General features: G+C 45.9%; 1 protein-coding gene across 8 annotated transcripts in view; it reads right to left on the bottom strand.

Annotated features, from left to right (window-relative positions):
* RNF216 (ring finger protein 216) overlaps nt 1-17,849 on the bottom strand; it is a 77,301-nt gene that overhangs the window by 39,604 nt on the left and 19,848 nt on the right. For all 8 annotated transcript variants that reach the window (XR_013922885.1, XM_080354171.1, XM_080354170.1 and 5 more), the window contains 8 exons: nt 15,153-15,255; nt 14,103-14,267; nt 13,017-13,131; nt 12,600-12,739; nt 11,572-11,622; nt 10,450-10,587; nt 9,360-9,508; nt 8,841-8,919 (listed from right to left, as the gene is read on the bottom strand). Coding sequence is in view for 7 of the 8 variants with exons in the window: in XM_080354171.1 (XP_080210297.1) it covers nt 8,841-8,919; nt 9,360-9,508; nt 10,450-10,587; nt 11,572-11,622; nt 12,600-12,739; nt 13,017-13,131; nt 14,103-14,267; nt 15,153-15,255 (940 nt within the window). In the remaining variant the exon portion in view is untranslated. The remainder of the gene's footprint in view (nt 1-8,840; nt 8,920-9,359; nt 9,509-10,449; nt 10,588-11,571; nt 11,623-12,599; nt 12,740-13,016; nt 13,132-14,102; nt 14,268-15,152; nt 15,256-17,849) is intronic.

Genomic DNA, 17,849 nt, shown 5'->3' on the forward strand with positions numbered 1-17,849 from the left:
GGAAGGGGAGAGGGAGGAGGAGGAGAAATGCTGGCCTACTGAGATTATAAACCATACACTTCAAAACATATTGTTCCTTTCAGGTGGAAGTGGTGGGTGAGTCAGTCATGGCTAATTAGAAGATACTATGCAAATAAGAATGACACACAGAGGTGATCTTCACTATATTAGAAGAAAACTTCTGTTTCACCTTCTCTCTCCCCGCTCTGAACCTGCTGCCTCACCACTTCGTGTTCCTGTTTCTCCGTTACTCATGTTTCAGAGGTCAATGGTAACCTGGCATCCGACACATGACGCACGCTGGTCTCATCTCTCCAGAGAAACTTCCGCAGAGACCTGCCCGGACCTGCCCATCTGCAGCCAAACCTTCAACGCCCCTAATCAAGCTGCTCCTGGTGCATCTTAACCCGAGGCTCTGCTGTTTATGACGTGTACCCTGGACCCAAAACGGTGGCGGATTTGAGGAGGTAACCCAGCATCTCCTTGTGCTTCCAAGGCCAGGGAGTCTTCTCCAATACAGATGGCAGCTCCTTCAACAGCTTCACCACCACATAATTACACTGAATAAAGCTACTGGAGGTGCGTACTTGACTACATTGCTTTGAAACTTCTCCCTCTGCCACTCCTTTTTCTGCTAAGTCCAGCATAGAAATAAAGGGAAAAAAAAGGAACCTACAGGTTTGGTGTTGATTCCTCAGCTGTTCCTACTGCTGAATGGAAACTCGCATTGAGGGTGGAAGGGCTAAAACTGTCTCCTGCAGGCCAGGATTGCAGCTTGTTTGGGGCTGACTCTGGTCCAGCACCGAAAAGAAGGCAACTCCTAAAGGGGCTGGTGCTCCCTAGTTTTCTTGAAGATTTGCAAGGCACATGAGGTAACTTTTAAAGGTCATTTAATAAAGTTGACCAGCCACGCTATTTCTCTCCTGGTGTTTGGCATTTACAGCTTCCACATGGTACCAGGCATCTTGTTAGGGGTGATGTATGAACCAAAATGAAACATATGCTCTTTCCATTAGCTGAAATCACACACGCCTCTCCCTCTTGCAGTATATATTCCAATGTATCAGCTTATCAAGTTATTATTTAACTGCAGCATAGCTTCCCCTGTTCCTTAAGAGAAGGATTCCAAAGTCCTCCAGCATGAAGGGCTCAGATGATGACCCAGAATGGATAAAAATCCAGTAGGCTCATTCAGATGAGCTCACAAAAAGAGTAGTAAAGGTAGAAAAAGGATTGTAAGAGATCAGCTTGAACTGCATTGGTTTTTTAAAGAGACATTTCAAGTATCACTTCCTCTGCCGTGAGGAAGTGAGAGGAGCTGGAGGTTCTCTGATGCAAACAGCTTCCCCTCTGCGACAATTATATAAAAGGATGAGTGTTTTTAAGAAGAAAAAAAAAAAGACAAAGGAAAGCAGGCCAGCCCTGAGCACACTGTGACCAAATTAGGAAACAAATTCTACTGACAGCCTCCAAAATGGACATCGTCTGCACCAGCCTTCTATTAGCTCAGGAAGTCTGCTGACCGTGTCATCTGCTGAAATCTGTTTATGTGCAAACAGAAAGGAGAAGCAAAAACACCTCCTTGTGCTGCACACACCAGGTTAGGCCATCTCAGTGCTCTGACCCAAAGCAGCAGACAGTCATCAGCTGCCCTGACACAAAACTATTCGAACCCTCTGCTGCTGACTCACATCCCCTCCAAAGATAACTCTGCCCCGGGAGTGCTAAGGTAACAGCGAGATGAGGTGTATGCAGAGATTTGGGGTTTTTTAAGCACATTTTTAAAGTGGTTAGCTGTGGCAGATGAAGCTGAGGTTAGAGATCAGTGATTACTACGACAGGAATGTGAGGGGGAGGCAAGAGAGAGGGAAGACGTAGCTTCTTGACTAAGGTCAGAACGACGTTTTTAATTTAGCTTGGGAACAGCCTTTTTCCATCCTCTCCAACCTCCATTTCCACTGCAGCAGCGAAATGATAACCCTGCTCTGATGCTCTGCAAATACAAGTAGCACCAGGCAGAGCTTTAAGCTTAAATTGGTCCCTGGTGCCATGAAGGTACCGAACAACCACAGCGGTGCCAGGGCAGCTCAGCGGCATCGCTACCTGCTGCAAGGACAGACAAGTGACCGAGGTTAAGTTACCTCACTGCTTAAAATTCAAACAAATCAGGCAGCATGAGCACTCTGGTCCATACAGAGGCTCCGGGTTTCTCCCTGATATTAGGGTGATCACGTTATGTTATGTTACCCCTCCTTTTGTTCCCTGCATGAAACAGAAGAACACCACTCCTCCCTTTCTCATTCAAAGGGATTTAGGATAAAAAGCAAAGCCTAGCTCAGCCTCTGCTCAACCCTCAGCACAACTACAGCCTTCAGGGTCTGGTTTGGCTACAGGACCACTCAAGAGACTTGCCCCAGTTTATCTCCAAAGACATCACACATCTGCACCGAGCACCACAGGTTTGCAGCTGCTTTGGGCTGCTCCTTTCCCAAACAACTGCGGCTGTGCCCAGGGAGGGAAGGTGGGACGAGACTCTCGAGGCTGAAGTTTCCGTCCCCACGTGAAGTTGTGCTCAGTTTATTACCTCTGGGCCTTTCCTTGGCAAAGGACAAAGCTACAAAGGGAAGATAGCACTGCTACCTCTTATGGACCTGACAAAGAGGTATTCACTGGTCAGTAAAGAGTGGGAGAATTGCCTTTTTCACTGAATGGATATTGCTATATAAGGCAGAAAGCAAGCACAGGATTAAGCTTTGTTGCTTGAAATTGCACTGACTTAACACAGTCTATTTTTAAAGGGACTAGTTTGAGTTCTTGCTTTCAGCAGCTTTTTTTTTCCCCCTCTAAGAGACAGATACCCCATTTAAACTGACCTCTTTCCTCAGGTCCATTTCCAGGCTGGGCTTTACCCTCTCCTCCTCTGTCAGACTCATTTATCAAGTGGAGCATTTCCACATACCACTGCATAAATAGACTTGACCTTGTAAAAGCAGCAGCACCTGAGCTCCCAATGGAATCTCTCCACCCCACCACTGCAATGAACCCAGCCTGCTCCTACCCTGTTGCCAGGTGAGGTATTCTTGGAGCTTCTACAGCCCCTTCCTACATGTCCCAAGGAAGACTGGCAGGTACACAGACAAGGCAAGGAGCAATTTTGGGCTGATCATTGTGCCTCCTCTCTAGAAAGGGGCATTTAGGAGCAAGTTACTGCTGGTACCAGTCAATTCTTATAGCTGCTCTCAGCCCAGCCCAAGCACACACCAAAGAGCAAGCTAAAGGATTTACCCGGGACACAAATCATTCCTGGCCCCTGGCTTCGCTGGATGCTCCTTCTCAGCTGGGGAGCAAGCTGTAGGCACGGACCACCCTGCTTCCAGGGAAGCAAGGAGAGCCCCGGCATGTGGCTTTCCCTTCATCCCCCTCCAAAAGATCAGTATCTTGCCCAGCAGAAAGCCGGGGATGAGCAGATCTCCCAACTCTCAGCACTCCCTGCACAACTTTGACCCTACGCGCCTCAACGGGACGCACCACGTGGTTTAGCACATGCATCCTCTTCCTACACGGGACAGTACATTTAAGGCTTTGTCGTACCAGGAGCACCCTCCTGTTATCTATCTTCCTTTAGGACCTGGCAATAAAACCTACCGGGGTGTTATCTGCTGCCTACAATCACCTCAACCCCACCTTTGGCCTCGGTCCCTCCCTCCTGCCCATCCCTTTGAGCAGAGATACGGAAATCAGCGGCGCTGCCGGCGATAGCATCGCCTTGCCCGCGGCACCAAGCGCCGCGGCTGCCGACGAGTTTCAATGTCCTTTTATGGAAGAAAAATGAAAATCGCCTGCCCGGCCGCGGAGTGCCTCAGAGCCGAGATGACAGACGGAAACTTGCCATTTGTTGTGGTTTTGGCAGTAAGAGAGCGGAGCGTGTTCCCATGCGTACCGCTCGTTTAAAAAGGGTGCAGCGAAGGCACCGAGCGGGAGGAGAAAGCTGAGAGGTCCGGAGCAGGATGTTTCGGGGATGCAGCTCAAAGGAAGAAGATGGCAGAGTCATGAAAAGGTGGCTTAGACTGTTCTGCCAGCTCAGGTAAGCAGGACACAGACCTCAGGACAAAAGCTTACACAGGTATAAGTGCTCCATTTCTAACCCCCGCCCAGTAAAACAAGCAGCAAGGTCTCCCATACTGCATCTCCCTTTCTTCCCCATCCTAAAAAATTCTGCTAAGCCACATTCACACAGGCACAAAAGGATGGGAATTTAAAACTGGGAGTGGGGCCCCGAGGTCACTGCCATCAGAAGGAAATTACAGGGGTCTGGCATGAGTGCCACCTTTGGCTCCGCTCTCCAATAAAGCTGTGGGGCTAAGCTCTAAGTAACAATCAAATCCAAATAAATACGCCCAAGGAAAAGCATACAGAGAACAGCAATAAAAACGGCTAAACAGAGAATGAGATGGGGCCATGGGACCTTCAAAATGTTTGCACTGCTGTCAGGAAGCTGAATGAGACAGCAGACTTCAACAGCTGGGAAAACATGTTGCAAAACAAGGAGAATTAAGTAATTCTCCACATGCACATCCTACTCCAAGGCATTTTGGACAAGCTCAATTTCTCCAGCCAGAACAATTCGCCCCCTCCCCCATTGCACACACACCCTGCCAGTCACAAATCTTGATGTAGTTTAAACCTAAAACCACTATACACTGGAGTTAGGAAGGGCAGCTCCGGGCAGCCTCTCGCACAACGATGCGCCCTGTGGTATGTGTTGGATGACATCCCTGGCAGCCAATGTCATCCCCAACACATCCCCTGCTGCTGGGGACTTGATCACACAAACATCTCCCCTTGCACCCTATAAAACACTTGCAACTGGATCATAGGTGGCCAGGGCTGCCTCATTACCTCCCTCTGAAGCACAAACAGCTCCGTGCCCCATCACCGCACCAGGCACGGAGATCGCAGCGTTGCAGCACACTCCTCAGCCGCTTCGCTAACTTCAGGTCTTGTTGATCACACAACTATCTATTTCAGCAAGGTCACTCACGTCGAAGTTGCTGCAAATCGTATAACACCACTTGCACTTATTAACATCGGTTGGGGATGCAGTATTAGCACTCTGCTAAGAGATGCCGTGTTCAGGCACGGCTTGCCGGGCAGAACTCTGTACAAGCTTAAACCTGCCTCGCTTCTAACAGAAAAATGAAGCTTCAAAGCAGCTGGGTGCATCTGTTTCTAGCCAGCACCTTGAAATCAATGCTGAGACACTCTAGCAGCTTAAAAACAAGCCCCTTAAACCACCACATCTTAGTCCTGCAAATGAGAAGTACACACAAGGATTGCTGTGGCCAGAGAGCCTAACCTGAAGATGAAAAAGCAAAAGAGAGGAGAGTTTATGAGCACTGACGTGCCCACGTCAGATGGATTTTTCCAGCATGATAGTTCAGACGCCCAGCAGGCAAACCCCTTCCCTACACACAGCCCCAATTAATGGGATGCGCTAAGGACCCTGAGCGAGAGCGGCAGCTCCCCGGTCCGAGGGCAATGCAATTTAGCACCGCACAACCACACGCTGCTGCCTCTCGGTGCCCAGCCTGCACCGAGGCAGACATCAACCCGCTGCAATTAAGTAAAAGAAATAAAAATTAAGCTATGCAAAGGAGTTTTTAAAAGAAAAACTCTTGGAAATGCAAGCTCCTGCAATGTGGCCTGGCTATGAAATGCGTGCGGAGGGTTTTGTGCACCGAGGGACAGCGCTGCTCTGTGCATGCATCATTTCCATGGCAACTGCAGCTTTTACCTCCCCATCTCTTCGTGCTGGCTGAAAGCCCCGCAGTGCTTTGTGCTGAGACTGCAAAGAGGGGAGAGACCATCTCCCCCCCACCCGCAACACGGCGCCGGGGACAGCAGCAAGCCGGCCGGGAACAAAAGCCTTGTCTTCACCAACAATATGGGGTCTTGGGAGGAGGGAGGCAGAGCAGAAAAGACACAGAGTTCCTTTTCTGGTGGGAAACAGCACTTCCCCCAATGTGCAAAAGTGCAAACTCACTTCCCAGCGCTGCGCAAGTCAACAAGCAACATGTGCCTTGCCTGGTTTTACCAGAATTGCCAGCTTTGCTTTGCTGGGTCAAAGTACAGGGAGGAGAAATGCACATCATTAGAGATGAGAAACTCAAGAGCTGCTTCCACGCAGGTATCCCTGTGGAGAATAATATGGAGAGTGACCGAGCAGGCCGGCAGACCGCTGTCACAGGGGTGCCTGGCCCCATGTGCGGTCAGTGACCCATTATAGAGCGAAACCCCAAAACTCAGACAGGTCTGAGCAAAAGTTCCATCTCCCCCAGCACCAGCGCTGACCGCACACACACACAGGGGAACGCATCTGTAGGGTGCCTTGGGAAACGTTTTTCCTTGGCTAATTAAGCTTTTTCTTCACTCTGCAGTTTGTGACATTAAGATTCAAGCCCCAGCCACTGAACTAGGAGCCAAAGCTGACACCAGGCAGCTGGAGCCGCAGTGGCCATGGCAGATGGTGCAGACTCATGTCCTTACGGACCAGCAGCTCTGCCTGTTGCTGGGGTTACAATTAGCCACGTTTTGGTCCCTGCAAGGTGCAAATTACTTGAACCACAGGTGAGATGCACAAGAATGACCTGGCTATGCCTACAACTCTCATTACTGAGCCCAACACACACATATATACAGCCAAAATGAAGGTTTCCAGCTGGTTCCCATCACTTTACAACTCATCCAGAGCTGGCCTAAATGATCAATCAACCTCTCTGCAAGATGTAAAGGAAAGCCTGAGAGTATCAACATGAACTCTCAAAGCGAGACAAAGGATCCAGGTGATGGAGCACAGGAACACAACAGGTCCACCATCTGGTCCTCCTCTCCCCACTCTTGAGGAGCCCGGAGGTTTCAGGAGAGGCACATTTTGACCTTTCCACGCTTCCCCTCGCTTTAGGTTCAGCTGTGCAAGTACAGTCCTTCCAAGCCGGAGGGACTCCTTCCAAGGATCAGTCATCACCAGCACAGAGCCTGCCAGAGGCACCACTAGTAAAGCCAACGCATCCTCTCCAACCTCTACAGAGTTCCCCAGATAAGCCCTTTCCTCCCTAAGGGCAAGAGTTTCCTGCAAGCAACAGCATTAACCAAAATCCTTCACTCTGGAGAGAGGCGAGATAGCGGGAAGACGAAGAATCACTGCAGTTGCTGCTGTGAAACACCACATCCTGCTATCCGAATTCCTCACCCTCCGCTTCAAATCCTGAAGTCATTCAAGACTTCTAAGAAGAGCACAAAGCTACTCAGCAGATTTTCAGTTAATGAATCAACACAAGCTGTCCAGGAAACCAGAAATCCAGCCCACTGGAATGCTGCAAGCCCGGGGAAGGGGGACAGGCAGTACGCTAGGAAGGAAACGAAACAGCACACCAGAAGGAAAGGGACATCTCAGCAATGACCCTTCTTACCACAGTTACTGTGCCACAATATACATTTTACAAAAGAAAAAGCTTCTGCAATTCATTTTGCACATTGAAGCATTCGTGTTCTTCAAGCCTGAATTTTGTTCTGTGGTGCTGACACATGTACATTTTGAAAACAACTCGCTTTTTGGGAAAAAAAAAAAGATTTACATATGAATCTTTACACATGAATCAACATTGCCACCTAGTGACCAGCAAACCTCCTTGCTCACGACACTTGGATGACCCGTCACAATCACATCTCTTGCCCAAATGCTAGAGGTGGATGTTGTTATAACAAAATGTTATCTGCAGATTAGAGATCTAAAATGGAATCATGCTTCTTTCATAAGCCTCTTTACCCCACCAGTAAGTTCAATTTTCACTACGGAATGCAAAGTTCACTGCTGGCAACTTCAATTTTTCCAGACAACAGAATTTGACTTCCTATTACTTTCTTATAGAGGCAAACAGTGGTTATCGTGTCAATATGAGAACCCAAAGCTACGGCAGCTACAAGCATAAAATTAATGCACTCAAGAGGAATTTCAGTGATTAGCAGAAATCTCTGCTGAGGGACAGGCAGTTCCCTGCCTATTGCACAAGAATCCACTGTTGTGGCTGAAGTTACACAAGACGTCTCGTAGCTTCAGTGCTAAACACTGATACCGTACTGGTCTCTGCTCATTGGTACCAGATGTAAATAGGGTTCTGCAAACATTCAGGAGACTGGGAAACACGTTTCTATGCTTCTGTCTTTCCCTAGAACAGTTGGTGCAGGAGCAGCAGCAAGATTTCCCCACCCTGTCCCCCATTGCGCCTGGTGATTCTCCTGCTATGGCTATTAGCAAACAGAGAAGCACAAAGATCTGCCCTTTGGCCACATTTCAGTGGGCTCTTCAAACAGGCTTTTTTGTCACTTCAAACTGAATCCGTATTCAGGTGACAGCATAAAAGAAAGAGGCAGATGTCAATTCTCTTAGGGATAGCACATAAGGTTGTTTCAGTAGTTTCATTAGATAAAGAATCACAATTTGGTTTCATGTCTTTTAAACACCCAGTTCCATTTTCACCTAAAACATTTCTGTATATGCAAGACAGCAAGCTAAGGCATCTAGAAGCCTTTTTTAGCCAACATCTTCCACGGAAAGAAAGGAATACATATATATATATATATACACTGGTGTTCTCTTTATCAACAGTGTCCTGACCAGCCACACAATTTTATAGAACATCAGCAGGATGCAGCAAATACTTTGGCTGCTGCCCCCAGCAACATTAGATATTCATTCACCTGCTAGGAGAGCGTGAGTTGTCCTCCCAGCTCTCCTGCCCAACACTTCAGAGGAGACCAAACAGCAAATAGCTCCCAATTACCTTTCTGCAGCGGGGATTTGGGCAGCTGAACCGCTCCACGTCGTTGTCCAGTAGAGCTGGGAAGTTACAGAACGGACACCTGCAGCCCCAAATAAGATGCCATTAATGCAGAGTGTCAAACATATCTTTGCTGAAAACGGATTTAGTTAATAAGGCTGCCAATCAAACGCCTGCCACCAGGATGTGCTGACTACTGCCTTTTTGCTCATATTTCTTTGACCACTTCTCTGTTCACAATCAAAATATTATACGCTCAGCACTGCTTCTGACTATGTAATTTAGAGGATCAGCACAGAGCTGGCAAGCAAGTCTTGGGGGAGACAAGTCTATTGAATTTTAATCTGCTCCTAGTCAAAGGCAGACCAACCTGAATAAAAACAGACCTGGGAAGGCAGAAGCCTGAATTTATAACATAGCTCTTTGAAAGCTCTGTGTCTCATAGTCAGCACACATTTAGAGCTTCAGAGAACAATTTTTTACAACAGTAAGTGCAGTCTGCACCCTCGGATGGACACGTACCTGACAAGCTCATCTGCACAGGCAGCAGCCACCTCCTCCTCAGCTTTCCGCTCGTAGTATTTACAGAGGATGTTTTCTGGAAGCACCTTCTCCAGCTCGCTGGTGGGGAATGAACACGTGCAACTGCCTTCCATGCAGCTGAGCTCTGACTAGGGTTGGAAGGAGAGAGCTCAGGTTCAGTACAGCACCAGCAAAAAGCAAGACCTAGTTCTCAAAACTACTCCATATAAACCAGTGCAAAGCCTTGCCTAGAGAGAATAAAGCCGAAGTCAGCAGATGACTGCCAGAGAACGGGTTTGCTACAGCAAGAACAAGACAATTTAAACAGATCAGGCCTCAAACCTTGGGCATGAAGATGCTGTTGACAGCTGGGATCACAGTCCACTCTGAGACCACATAGCAGCCCATGATCACTCTGTGGTCTCTGCTCACAAACAGAACATCGTATTCTTGTCAATATGGTAATAAATACAGCTGATGGTTTATAGGTTTATGTGAAACAGAGATCTCAGAGTACAAAAGCATCCCACAGTTTGATCATCACAGCTCAAGGCAAAGGAGCATGCAGACCTCAGAGCAGAGTAATTACTCATTTATAGCTCAGCTAAGCACCAGGATAATTGGAACTAAACTGTCAACTAAGGTTAGCTGTATCATAGAGGAACCAATCCCCAAATTCAGTTTGGATCACATTTCGAAGGACAAACACCCTTAGCTAGGAAGAGACTGGGCAAGTCAGAGGTCGGAGTGTGTTCTCTGTGCAGATACCATTGGTTTATTAAGTAGAAAATAAAAACCACACAAGTCCAAGTTATTGTTGTTACTATGAATGCTGTAGAAAGTTTTCCTAATCATCCACATTGTTAGGCATGAAGCACAAAAGACAGATGTTGGCAAAACAAATCCTGTTTAGCAAATATCCCATTTTGAAGTGAGACTGACTTGTTGGATTTCAGGACAGAAGTCCATTCAAATATTTCCTTGGAAGTGCAGTTACATCTGATTTAAGCAACACCACTACACAAACCATAATGTGATCTCCCAAGAGCAACTGACCCACTTTCTCCTCATCCAGTTGGGAAACTCTTACCTTCCCAGAGCCAAAGACTGCCTCCTGAGCATATTTAATCAGGCACTCCTTGCAGAACAAGTGACCATCTGCACACTGGGTTAGCTCTTCGAATGCAAACTCCCCGTAACAGCAGCGACACTCTATCATCTGACCATCCTGCAGCCATAAACAGAGGTATCAGCATGATGGCCATCAAAGCATTGATAACTATAGCAACATACTGGCACATATAACTGCAAACCACAAGCAATGCCAGCACTTACTCTAAAAAAGAACAACAGATATATACCATTCCATTAAATATCCTATTTGGTGGTCAAAACTCAGACCAACGAGAAACTCAGTTTTAAGTAACTTAATACCCGCATGTCCTGCTTGGCAGGTTCTAAAAAGCTACAGAACACACAGTGTTCTAATAATTCTTAGTTCACAGGCAGAAAAGCGTTTTGGAAACTGCAATTGCAGGGAAGCAGCAGAGAATACAAACCATTCATCTGGGGAAAGCCAACCTTCAGATCTGTTGCCCTTTAAAGGAGCATTTACCCATCTGCCTGGAGAGACCTTGTCTCAGGCTCTTCTCTGCAGGGGTGGAAAAGCTCGTCACTGTTAAACAGTAAGTACACCCACTTCTTCAAAACTCCGACATCTTCTCCAATGTTTGGAGAGAAACAGGCATTGAGAATGAAAAGGTAATCCACAGCTGCTGAACTGATCTCTAACTTTTCTCTCTTTGTTTAAAGGGAAAGATCTGATTTTCAGGTTTTTAAAGAGTCCTTTCTACAAGTGAGGAACGCCTTTCCACTGGCAGAGCTCCAACAACAGCCATGATTGTGGCAGCAAGAGCAAACCTGGTCCTATTCTATTGCAATGTTTGTTCTGGCCAGTAAAGATACAAGCAGCAGCTGACTGAATTACTACAGATCGTTACGTGCATCAATACTGCTGGACTCAGCTCTCGTCTACCTTTTCTAAAAGCCAGTCAACACTCTGCAGGTTTTGCCAGCTCAGCAAAAGCCACACAGTACAAACGCAGCTTCAGAACAGCTCTGTTCCCAAAGCCAAAAGAGTCCGTGAAGTAGTAAGTGCAAAATAGTGCCTATGCGCAAGCTGAACTCAAGGGACCACGCTATAGATACTGACCTTCTGATACTGCTCCTCATTCATCTGCAGAGCAAGGAGAAAGTCTGCATGCTGTAAGAGAGACATGTGCATCTGTATTTATGGAATAGATAAAGCAATTTTCCAGCCTCTCCACTCTTTTACATTATCTCAGGACTCACAAACCACTATAAAAGCCTCACTGTCTGCTTACAGCATCACTCAGCCCATCCTTCCAATCCATTAAGCCATTTATGATTCAGCTAAAACAGATGGGAGAAGCAAAGATAACAAGAACAAAGAACCAAATTCTGTATTATGGAGGGCTGCTGGTTCAGCTTTCCACGGGCAGAGATGATCTCAGCCAAGGGGCCTCTCCAGAGAAAGCCCCAAGGAACATTTGCTTTGTGTTTAAAAGGAGACACCATCCATCTGCCGAAGAGATGGGGTCTTTAAGAAGCTACTTTAGAAAAGACCGTAGGCGCAGAGCTGTGAATTCAGTCTTGCCTCAGACACGGGGAAGACAACACAGCAGCGGGTCTTGTGGGTTCTGCTGCGAAACACGTGGTCCTCAGCATGGGACAAGACGTTCTGGAGACAGGACCACCAGCTTGGGGGAGGCAGAAGGAGCGGACAGACTGCCTTGGGCCTGGTTGTTACTCACCACCAGCACTGAGCCACAGTTACAAGCCCTAAAGCAGCAGAGAAGCTTGCTAACAATTAGAGGAAATAATTAGTAAAGCTTTTCCAGCTTTGTAGTAAAAAAGATCCAGAACGGTGTTTGCAAAAGTAGCAGCTATATATTTGAATATATATGAAACTCCAAGCTTGCCATGATCTAATAAACGGACTAGAGTTGGACCAAGGGTTGGACTCGATGATCTCTGAGGTCTTTTCCAGCCCAGTCGATTCTGTGATTAACAGGTAGTAAAGCAGCAGAGATAGTCAATTATTCAATATTTTGTTCAACTTTAATTTCTTAAAGAGGCAGATTTCCATGTTTGGGGCAAGACCTCTACCATAGCTGAAGATGTTTGCACCACAAGATCAAAGCAGCTCTTACCACTCACCTCTGCCATCTCTTTAACTTTCTGCTCATAGAATTCCTGCTCCCGTAGCACCGGTGGGAGAAGAGAGAGTTTGTCATAGGATCTCCAGTGACGCCTCTTATTCTCCAGGAAGAACATGCGCTTCTCAATTTTCACATCCCCTAAAGCAGAGTTAAAGATAAATGACATGGGATGGAGCAGCCAGAACAAAGCTCCAATCCTTCTTCCTCCACATATCACCAGCTGCATAACTTCAGCATCTCAAACAGAATGCAGAGGTACTAATGAAGAATGTCTCCAAAACAGACACCAGACAGTGACAGAAACATCACTGTTTTGAGATCACATCCCTTTTCAAGAATAGTACTTTTCTGCCACAAGCCAGCTCTGCTTAAAATAACAACACAGAGGGCACAATGCATACAGCTTGGTGTTTACCTTGCTCAAATTTGAAGTCTATATAGGAATACTGATTCATTTCTTTCCTCCTCTTTCGTTTCCCACTGGTTTCGGGAGACAGCTCCTGCCATTTTTTGATAGCATCTGAAAAGGTCTAGAAAACAACATACAGACTTAAATCATGTCTGTTCCTGGAAGAAAGCAGAAGCACATATTTCAAATCAAAGTACAGTACAAACATGTGCATAAGACTGATCCAAAACCGGAAAGCCAAACACGCCATATAGAGGCAAGTTTATCTCTTTCCTTTGCTCATCTTGTTACTTTATGTACTCAACAAAGCAATCATTCCATAAAAGCAAAACAGTTGAATGATACTTCACTACACCTCAGCTCTTAACTCTAATACAACCTGTGTCCATTCCAATGCAGAGCTGGTTTGGCTCTTGTTTGTTGTTGGGTCTTTTTTATCTAATGAAAAAATGAAGCTCAAATATTCAGTGCTCAATCAAGCAAGTGAATAGACAAGGAGTTTTTGTTTTAGTTAAGTCCTGGAATAGCAGAGAAAGAAGCTCAAGCAAGAGGAGCATATCAGAGGGGTAGAGATCCAATTCAAAAGCTTGAAGCCACATTTACATTGTTAATACTTAAAACAAGCGTCTTTGCACTTATGAGGAATACAGAACTCATTCTACAATTCACAGCAAGAAGAAACAGGACAATGAGACTCTGGCTTCTCTTCAATTACATGCAGTCAGTTAACTAATACCAGTAGTTAAATATTTTAAGATTTAGCAAAATGTCTGAGATTTATTGGCAATTATACCACACTTCAGCAGCAACATACAGGAACACTTCTCAGTTTAATGCATCGCCTACCATCAACCAGCTCGTGTCTCCCCCATTCTCCTATTAGAGTTAAAACTTCCTGCAGTGTTCTGTCTGGCTAATAAATTTTGGAAGTCTCTACTAAATGGATCAATACTTCTTAAAAGAAAGATTATATTAAAAAAAAAAGTATCATCACACACTAGCAGATGACACAGAAAGGCTAAAGCCATCATACTGCTCTCCACAGACACAGGAGATAACCCTAGGAAAGAAAATAGACTTGAGCTGGAGAACCTTTCGTGTGATTGCATAGTGTCCCTTGAGCTCGTGTAGCGCCCACTTGATGTCTTGGCTGCTCAGCATTTTGAAGTCTGCCATGAGCAGGTCAGCTGCCTGGATAAAGCACCGCTGGTCGAGTGGGGCAAGCTTGGAGAAGTCAAAGTAGTCCACTTTAGGCGCCTAAGGAGAAAATGCAAAATATATTAAAAGAGGCTGCTATAAATACACGCAAGAACACCCCAAACCACTCTTTCAGTGACCAGGGCCTTCTGAAACACCACCCAAAATTGAGGTTACACAGCACCTAGCTCTGAGCATGTGTCTAACCGTCAGCTCAGAGTGCAGCTGGGTGCAAAGTCAACTGGTGTCTGCACTTGTGCGGGTCACCTGCCCCGAGCTGCCCCACACTGGAGGACCCACAATGCGACGTTCAAACCGCCGTGCGTGGCTGCATGAGACTGCAAGGAGTTGATACTATAAAGGGTGAAAAACTTCATTGGCTCGAGGTTGAGAGATGCTTCCAAGAGTAGAAGGACGTATTCAACTTTTCTCCCTCTCAGGCCACGCACAGCTAGTTCAACATACACATACCAGCTCAGAGGGATTTTTTTATCAAATGGATATTAAAAAAAAATAAACCAAGAAGCCGTAGGAAGATTTGCAGTTAGGAGGCTGAAAGGCAATGCTTAAAGGCCACACGAGAGACCTGAGGGCCAAATCTACTTCAGGTGACTGAATGACCATAGGATTCTTGTATCAATTATCAACATGACCATTTCAGAGGGGCAGCTGACAGGCAGACAGGGCAGGTTGTCTCGCTGAAGGCAAAAGACCAGACACGGTGCAGCTACGCAACAGCAAAACAGGAAAGACTTGGAAGTCACCTTCCAAGCAACTAATTATTGCTATTTAACAGTTTTAAATGTACCCAGAGGCCTCCTATGAAAGCCTGGCTCAATCAGGCACTCCACCAAGATGTACTAACAGAACCAGAGATCCCAAGGTCCTTTTGGGTTGAACGGACTGGATGAGAAACATGCTGTAGATGAGAATACTCTCACTTGCCTTTGTCTCATCTTGGCTGGCAAGCAGGCTGCTGCTGGGATTTAAAACCATTCTGCCTTCTTTCTTTGGGTAATCTGGATTTTCCAGAAGATAGTTGCAGAGTCTGAAAAGATAAATATAGTTACTTCAGGGTTTGGGAGATCAGGTTTATACCTCACTTGTCCAGTTTTTAGTATTCTATAATTACAAGGCTGGGCAGGCAAGCCCTGTAAGAACCAAAGGAGGTCCTGGAGTAGAGCAAACTGCAACTGAGAATTAAGTGTAGAATGAAACACCATGTAAGGTGGTACCTCCTGTGAGCACGTGTCAAATCCTGCATGACTAAGAGTTAAGGTTCTGCTACTCTGGAATTAACATTAGGAAGACCGTACAAGAAGCAACAGTCGTAATATTAGCAGCATTAATTGAAATCTAGCTGTCATCTGCTGTGGTTAATACAAATGCATTTATGGAAAAGAAAAAGCATATAAACCCCTACAAAACCTGTGAAAAGTTATGTCTTCCTCAACAGAAGATTAGAGATTCAAATTTGAATTAAAGGCTCCAGTCTTGATCTACTTTCACATTACAGCAGAGACAGAAAGATGTTTAAACTGTAGTTAAATACAATATACAGTCTGAACACAGGTTTCATTGTAATAAAGCTTGAAATGGCACCAGCAGTGTTCAACTCCCACTAGAAACTGGTCTAGTGAGAAAAATTGCTGAAAAAAATGCATACTAGCCTGTAAATGCAGCATACGTGAGGTCCTGCTACAACCAACCATAACTTGTTCAGGTATATTTAGTTTAACTGAGTATTTCAGCTTAGCAAAGACTCCAGCAAGTAGCTCCGGAATAGCCCATTGCTGGAGATCCATGAATCCTTCTGAAGCTGTTCTGCAAAGGAAGCCTCGTCTTGCTGTAGGCTGGGTCGGAATCCGACTGTTCCAGCTTATTCTGAACCACCACCAAACAGCTGTGCTGCCTGCATCAGGTAACAGAAGCTGTTCCTCAGTTTCCCCAGCTGTAGAATAACATCCTTCCCAAAGGAGCCAGGACAAGCAATTAACATTTGTAAAACTGTTTGAATGAGAAGGTCCTAGGTTGCAGCAAAGACATAATTGCAGCTAATTTACATTCCTAATGTCAGAAATCAGTCCCTAATTAAGAAATCTGAACTGGCTTAAAGCATTAATCCACTATCGAGGCATGATTACTTTAGCCCTGCTTTCACATTCAAAGCAGAGGCATTTCTTTTTGTTTAATCAGGTAATGACATATTGAGCCAGAAGCTTTTGACTGAGCGTGAATGCTTCTGCACACAAAAGCTGAATAGATGATACCCTGCTAAGAGGAGCTCCCACATCTTATCTTTCACATCAGTTCAAAAGTTTTAAGATCATTTTGGAAAACAACAAAATATCTCGGCACTGAGCATTTAATAGCTTCCAGCCCCCATGCACCCCACTAAAAAACCCCCTGTTTTAATCCAACAAAATAATCTTCAAGGAGCTCAAATCACTGCAGCTCCAAGGGGAGGGTTTCAGCTGGGGTGCAGTCAGAATACATTTGAACTATTCCGCATGTTGCCATTTCAATGCTCGGGATTTTCGGAGACGTTCACCTTCAATGCCTGACAATTAGTTAAGTGGGTCTCAGCGCGCACCACACGCACCCTTGCAGCCCTGTTCATTAATATCTGCACCGCAGGACATGGAGACAGTTAAAAGCCTCATCCCTACCCAAACCCAGCCACCCTTATTTATTATATTTCAAGCCTGATTTGGCTTGACACACCATGGAGATCAAAGAGACCCTGCCAGCGAGGCTGACCAGCGCTTTGACCCATTTGTTCTCATACAAAAGACAGTGACAACTCAAAAGATAGTTTGGTTAAAGGAATAAAAATATGGAGAAGAAATCTTTATCATCCAGTGAGCGGGTAACGCACCACTGAGCAGACACTGTAGATGGCCTCCAGGGAAGCCTGTAAGCACCTTTTCATCTCCCTGTGTCTGTGGCACACAATGGGAGAGAAGAGATTTCGGGAGCAGAAAGGGAAGGAACACATTAAGACTGATAGAAACCAATACTGGGATTGAATTTTATCAGGCTTCGCTAAATCCCTGCAGGACATAATACTGAGTTTTCACACACAACCTGTGAGAGGGTCTTGTGGCCAGATCCCCAACTTCAATGGCCCAATTGCCCCCAGGAGTGTCTTCTACTCTCCCAACGCAACCATCCACACCGAGGGGCACCAAGTATGTGGTGCGGGCACTCAAAAGCTTTTCTGCCACTGACCACACCACCGCCACAGGGAAAGGATTTTCCAATGACAAGAACGAAGTTTCTAACCAAGCAGCCCTGCTATGGAGACATAACTCACAACACAGGCAATGGCAGCAAAATAGGAAATTTATGCCAGATGGATGGGATCGTCCTTAGTTCCTTGCCAGTTAACTTATGTATGGTCCAATAACTAATTCTAAGCCTCACACACTTAAATACTGCTTAATTAGTGCCCTGGTTAACTGGAAAGGCCATCAGATTCATACAAGATAAAGTGAATACTCTGGCAACCAACACCTATTCTTCATACTTGTATCACATAATAAGTCATTTCGATGCGTTTGCGATGGCAGTGACAGCTGCAGAGAGAGGGGACACCTTGCACCAGGCAAGTCACAAGAGATTTACTTCAATCCACTTTCC

This window comes from Nesoenas mayeri (assembly GCF_963082525.1).
Source record: "Nesoenas mayeri genome assembly, chromosome: 15".
Taxonomy (NCBI): domain Eukaryota; kingdom Metazoa; phylum Chordata; class Aves; order Columbiformes; family Columbidae; genus Nesoenas; species Nesoenas mayeri.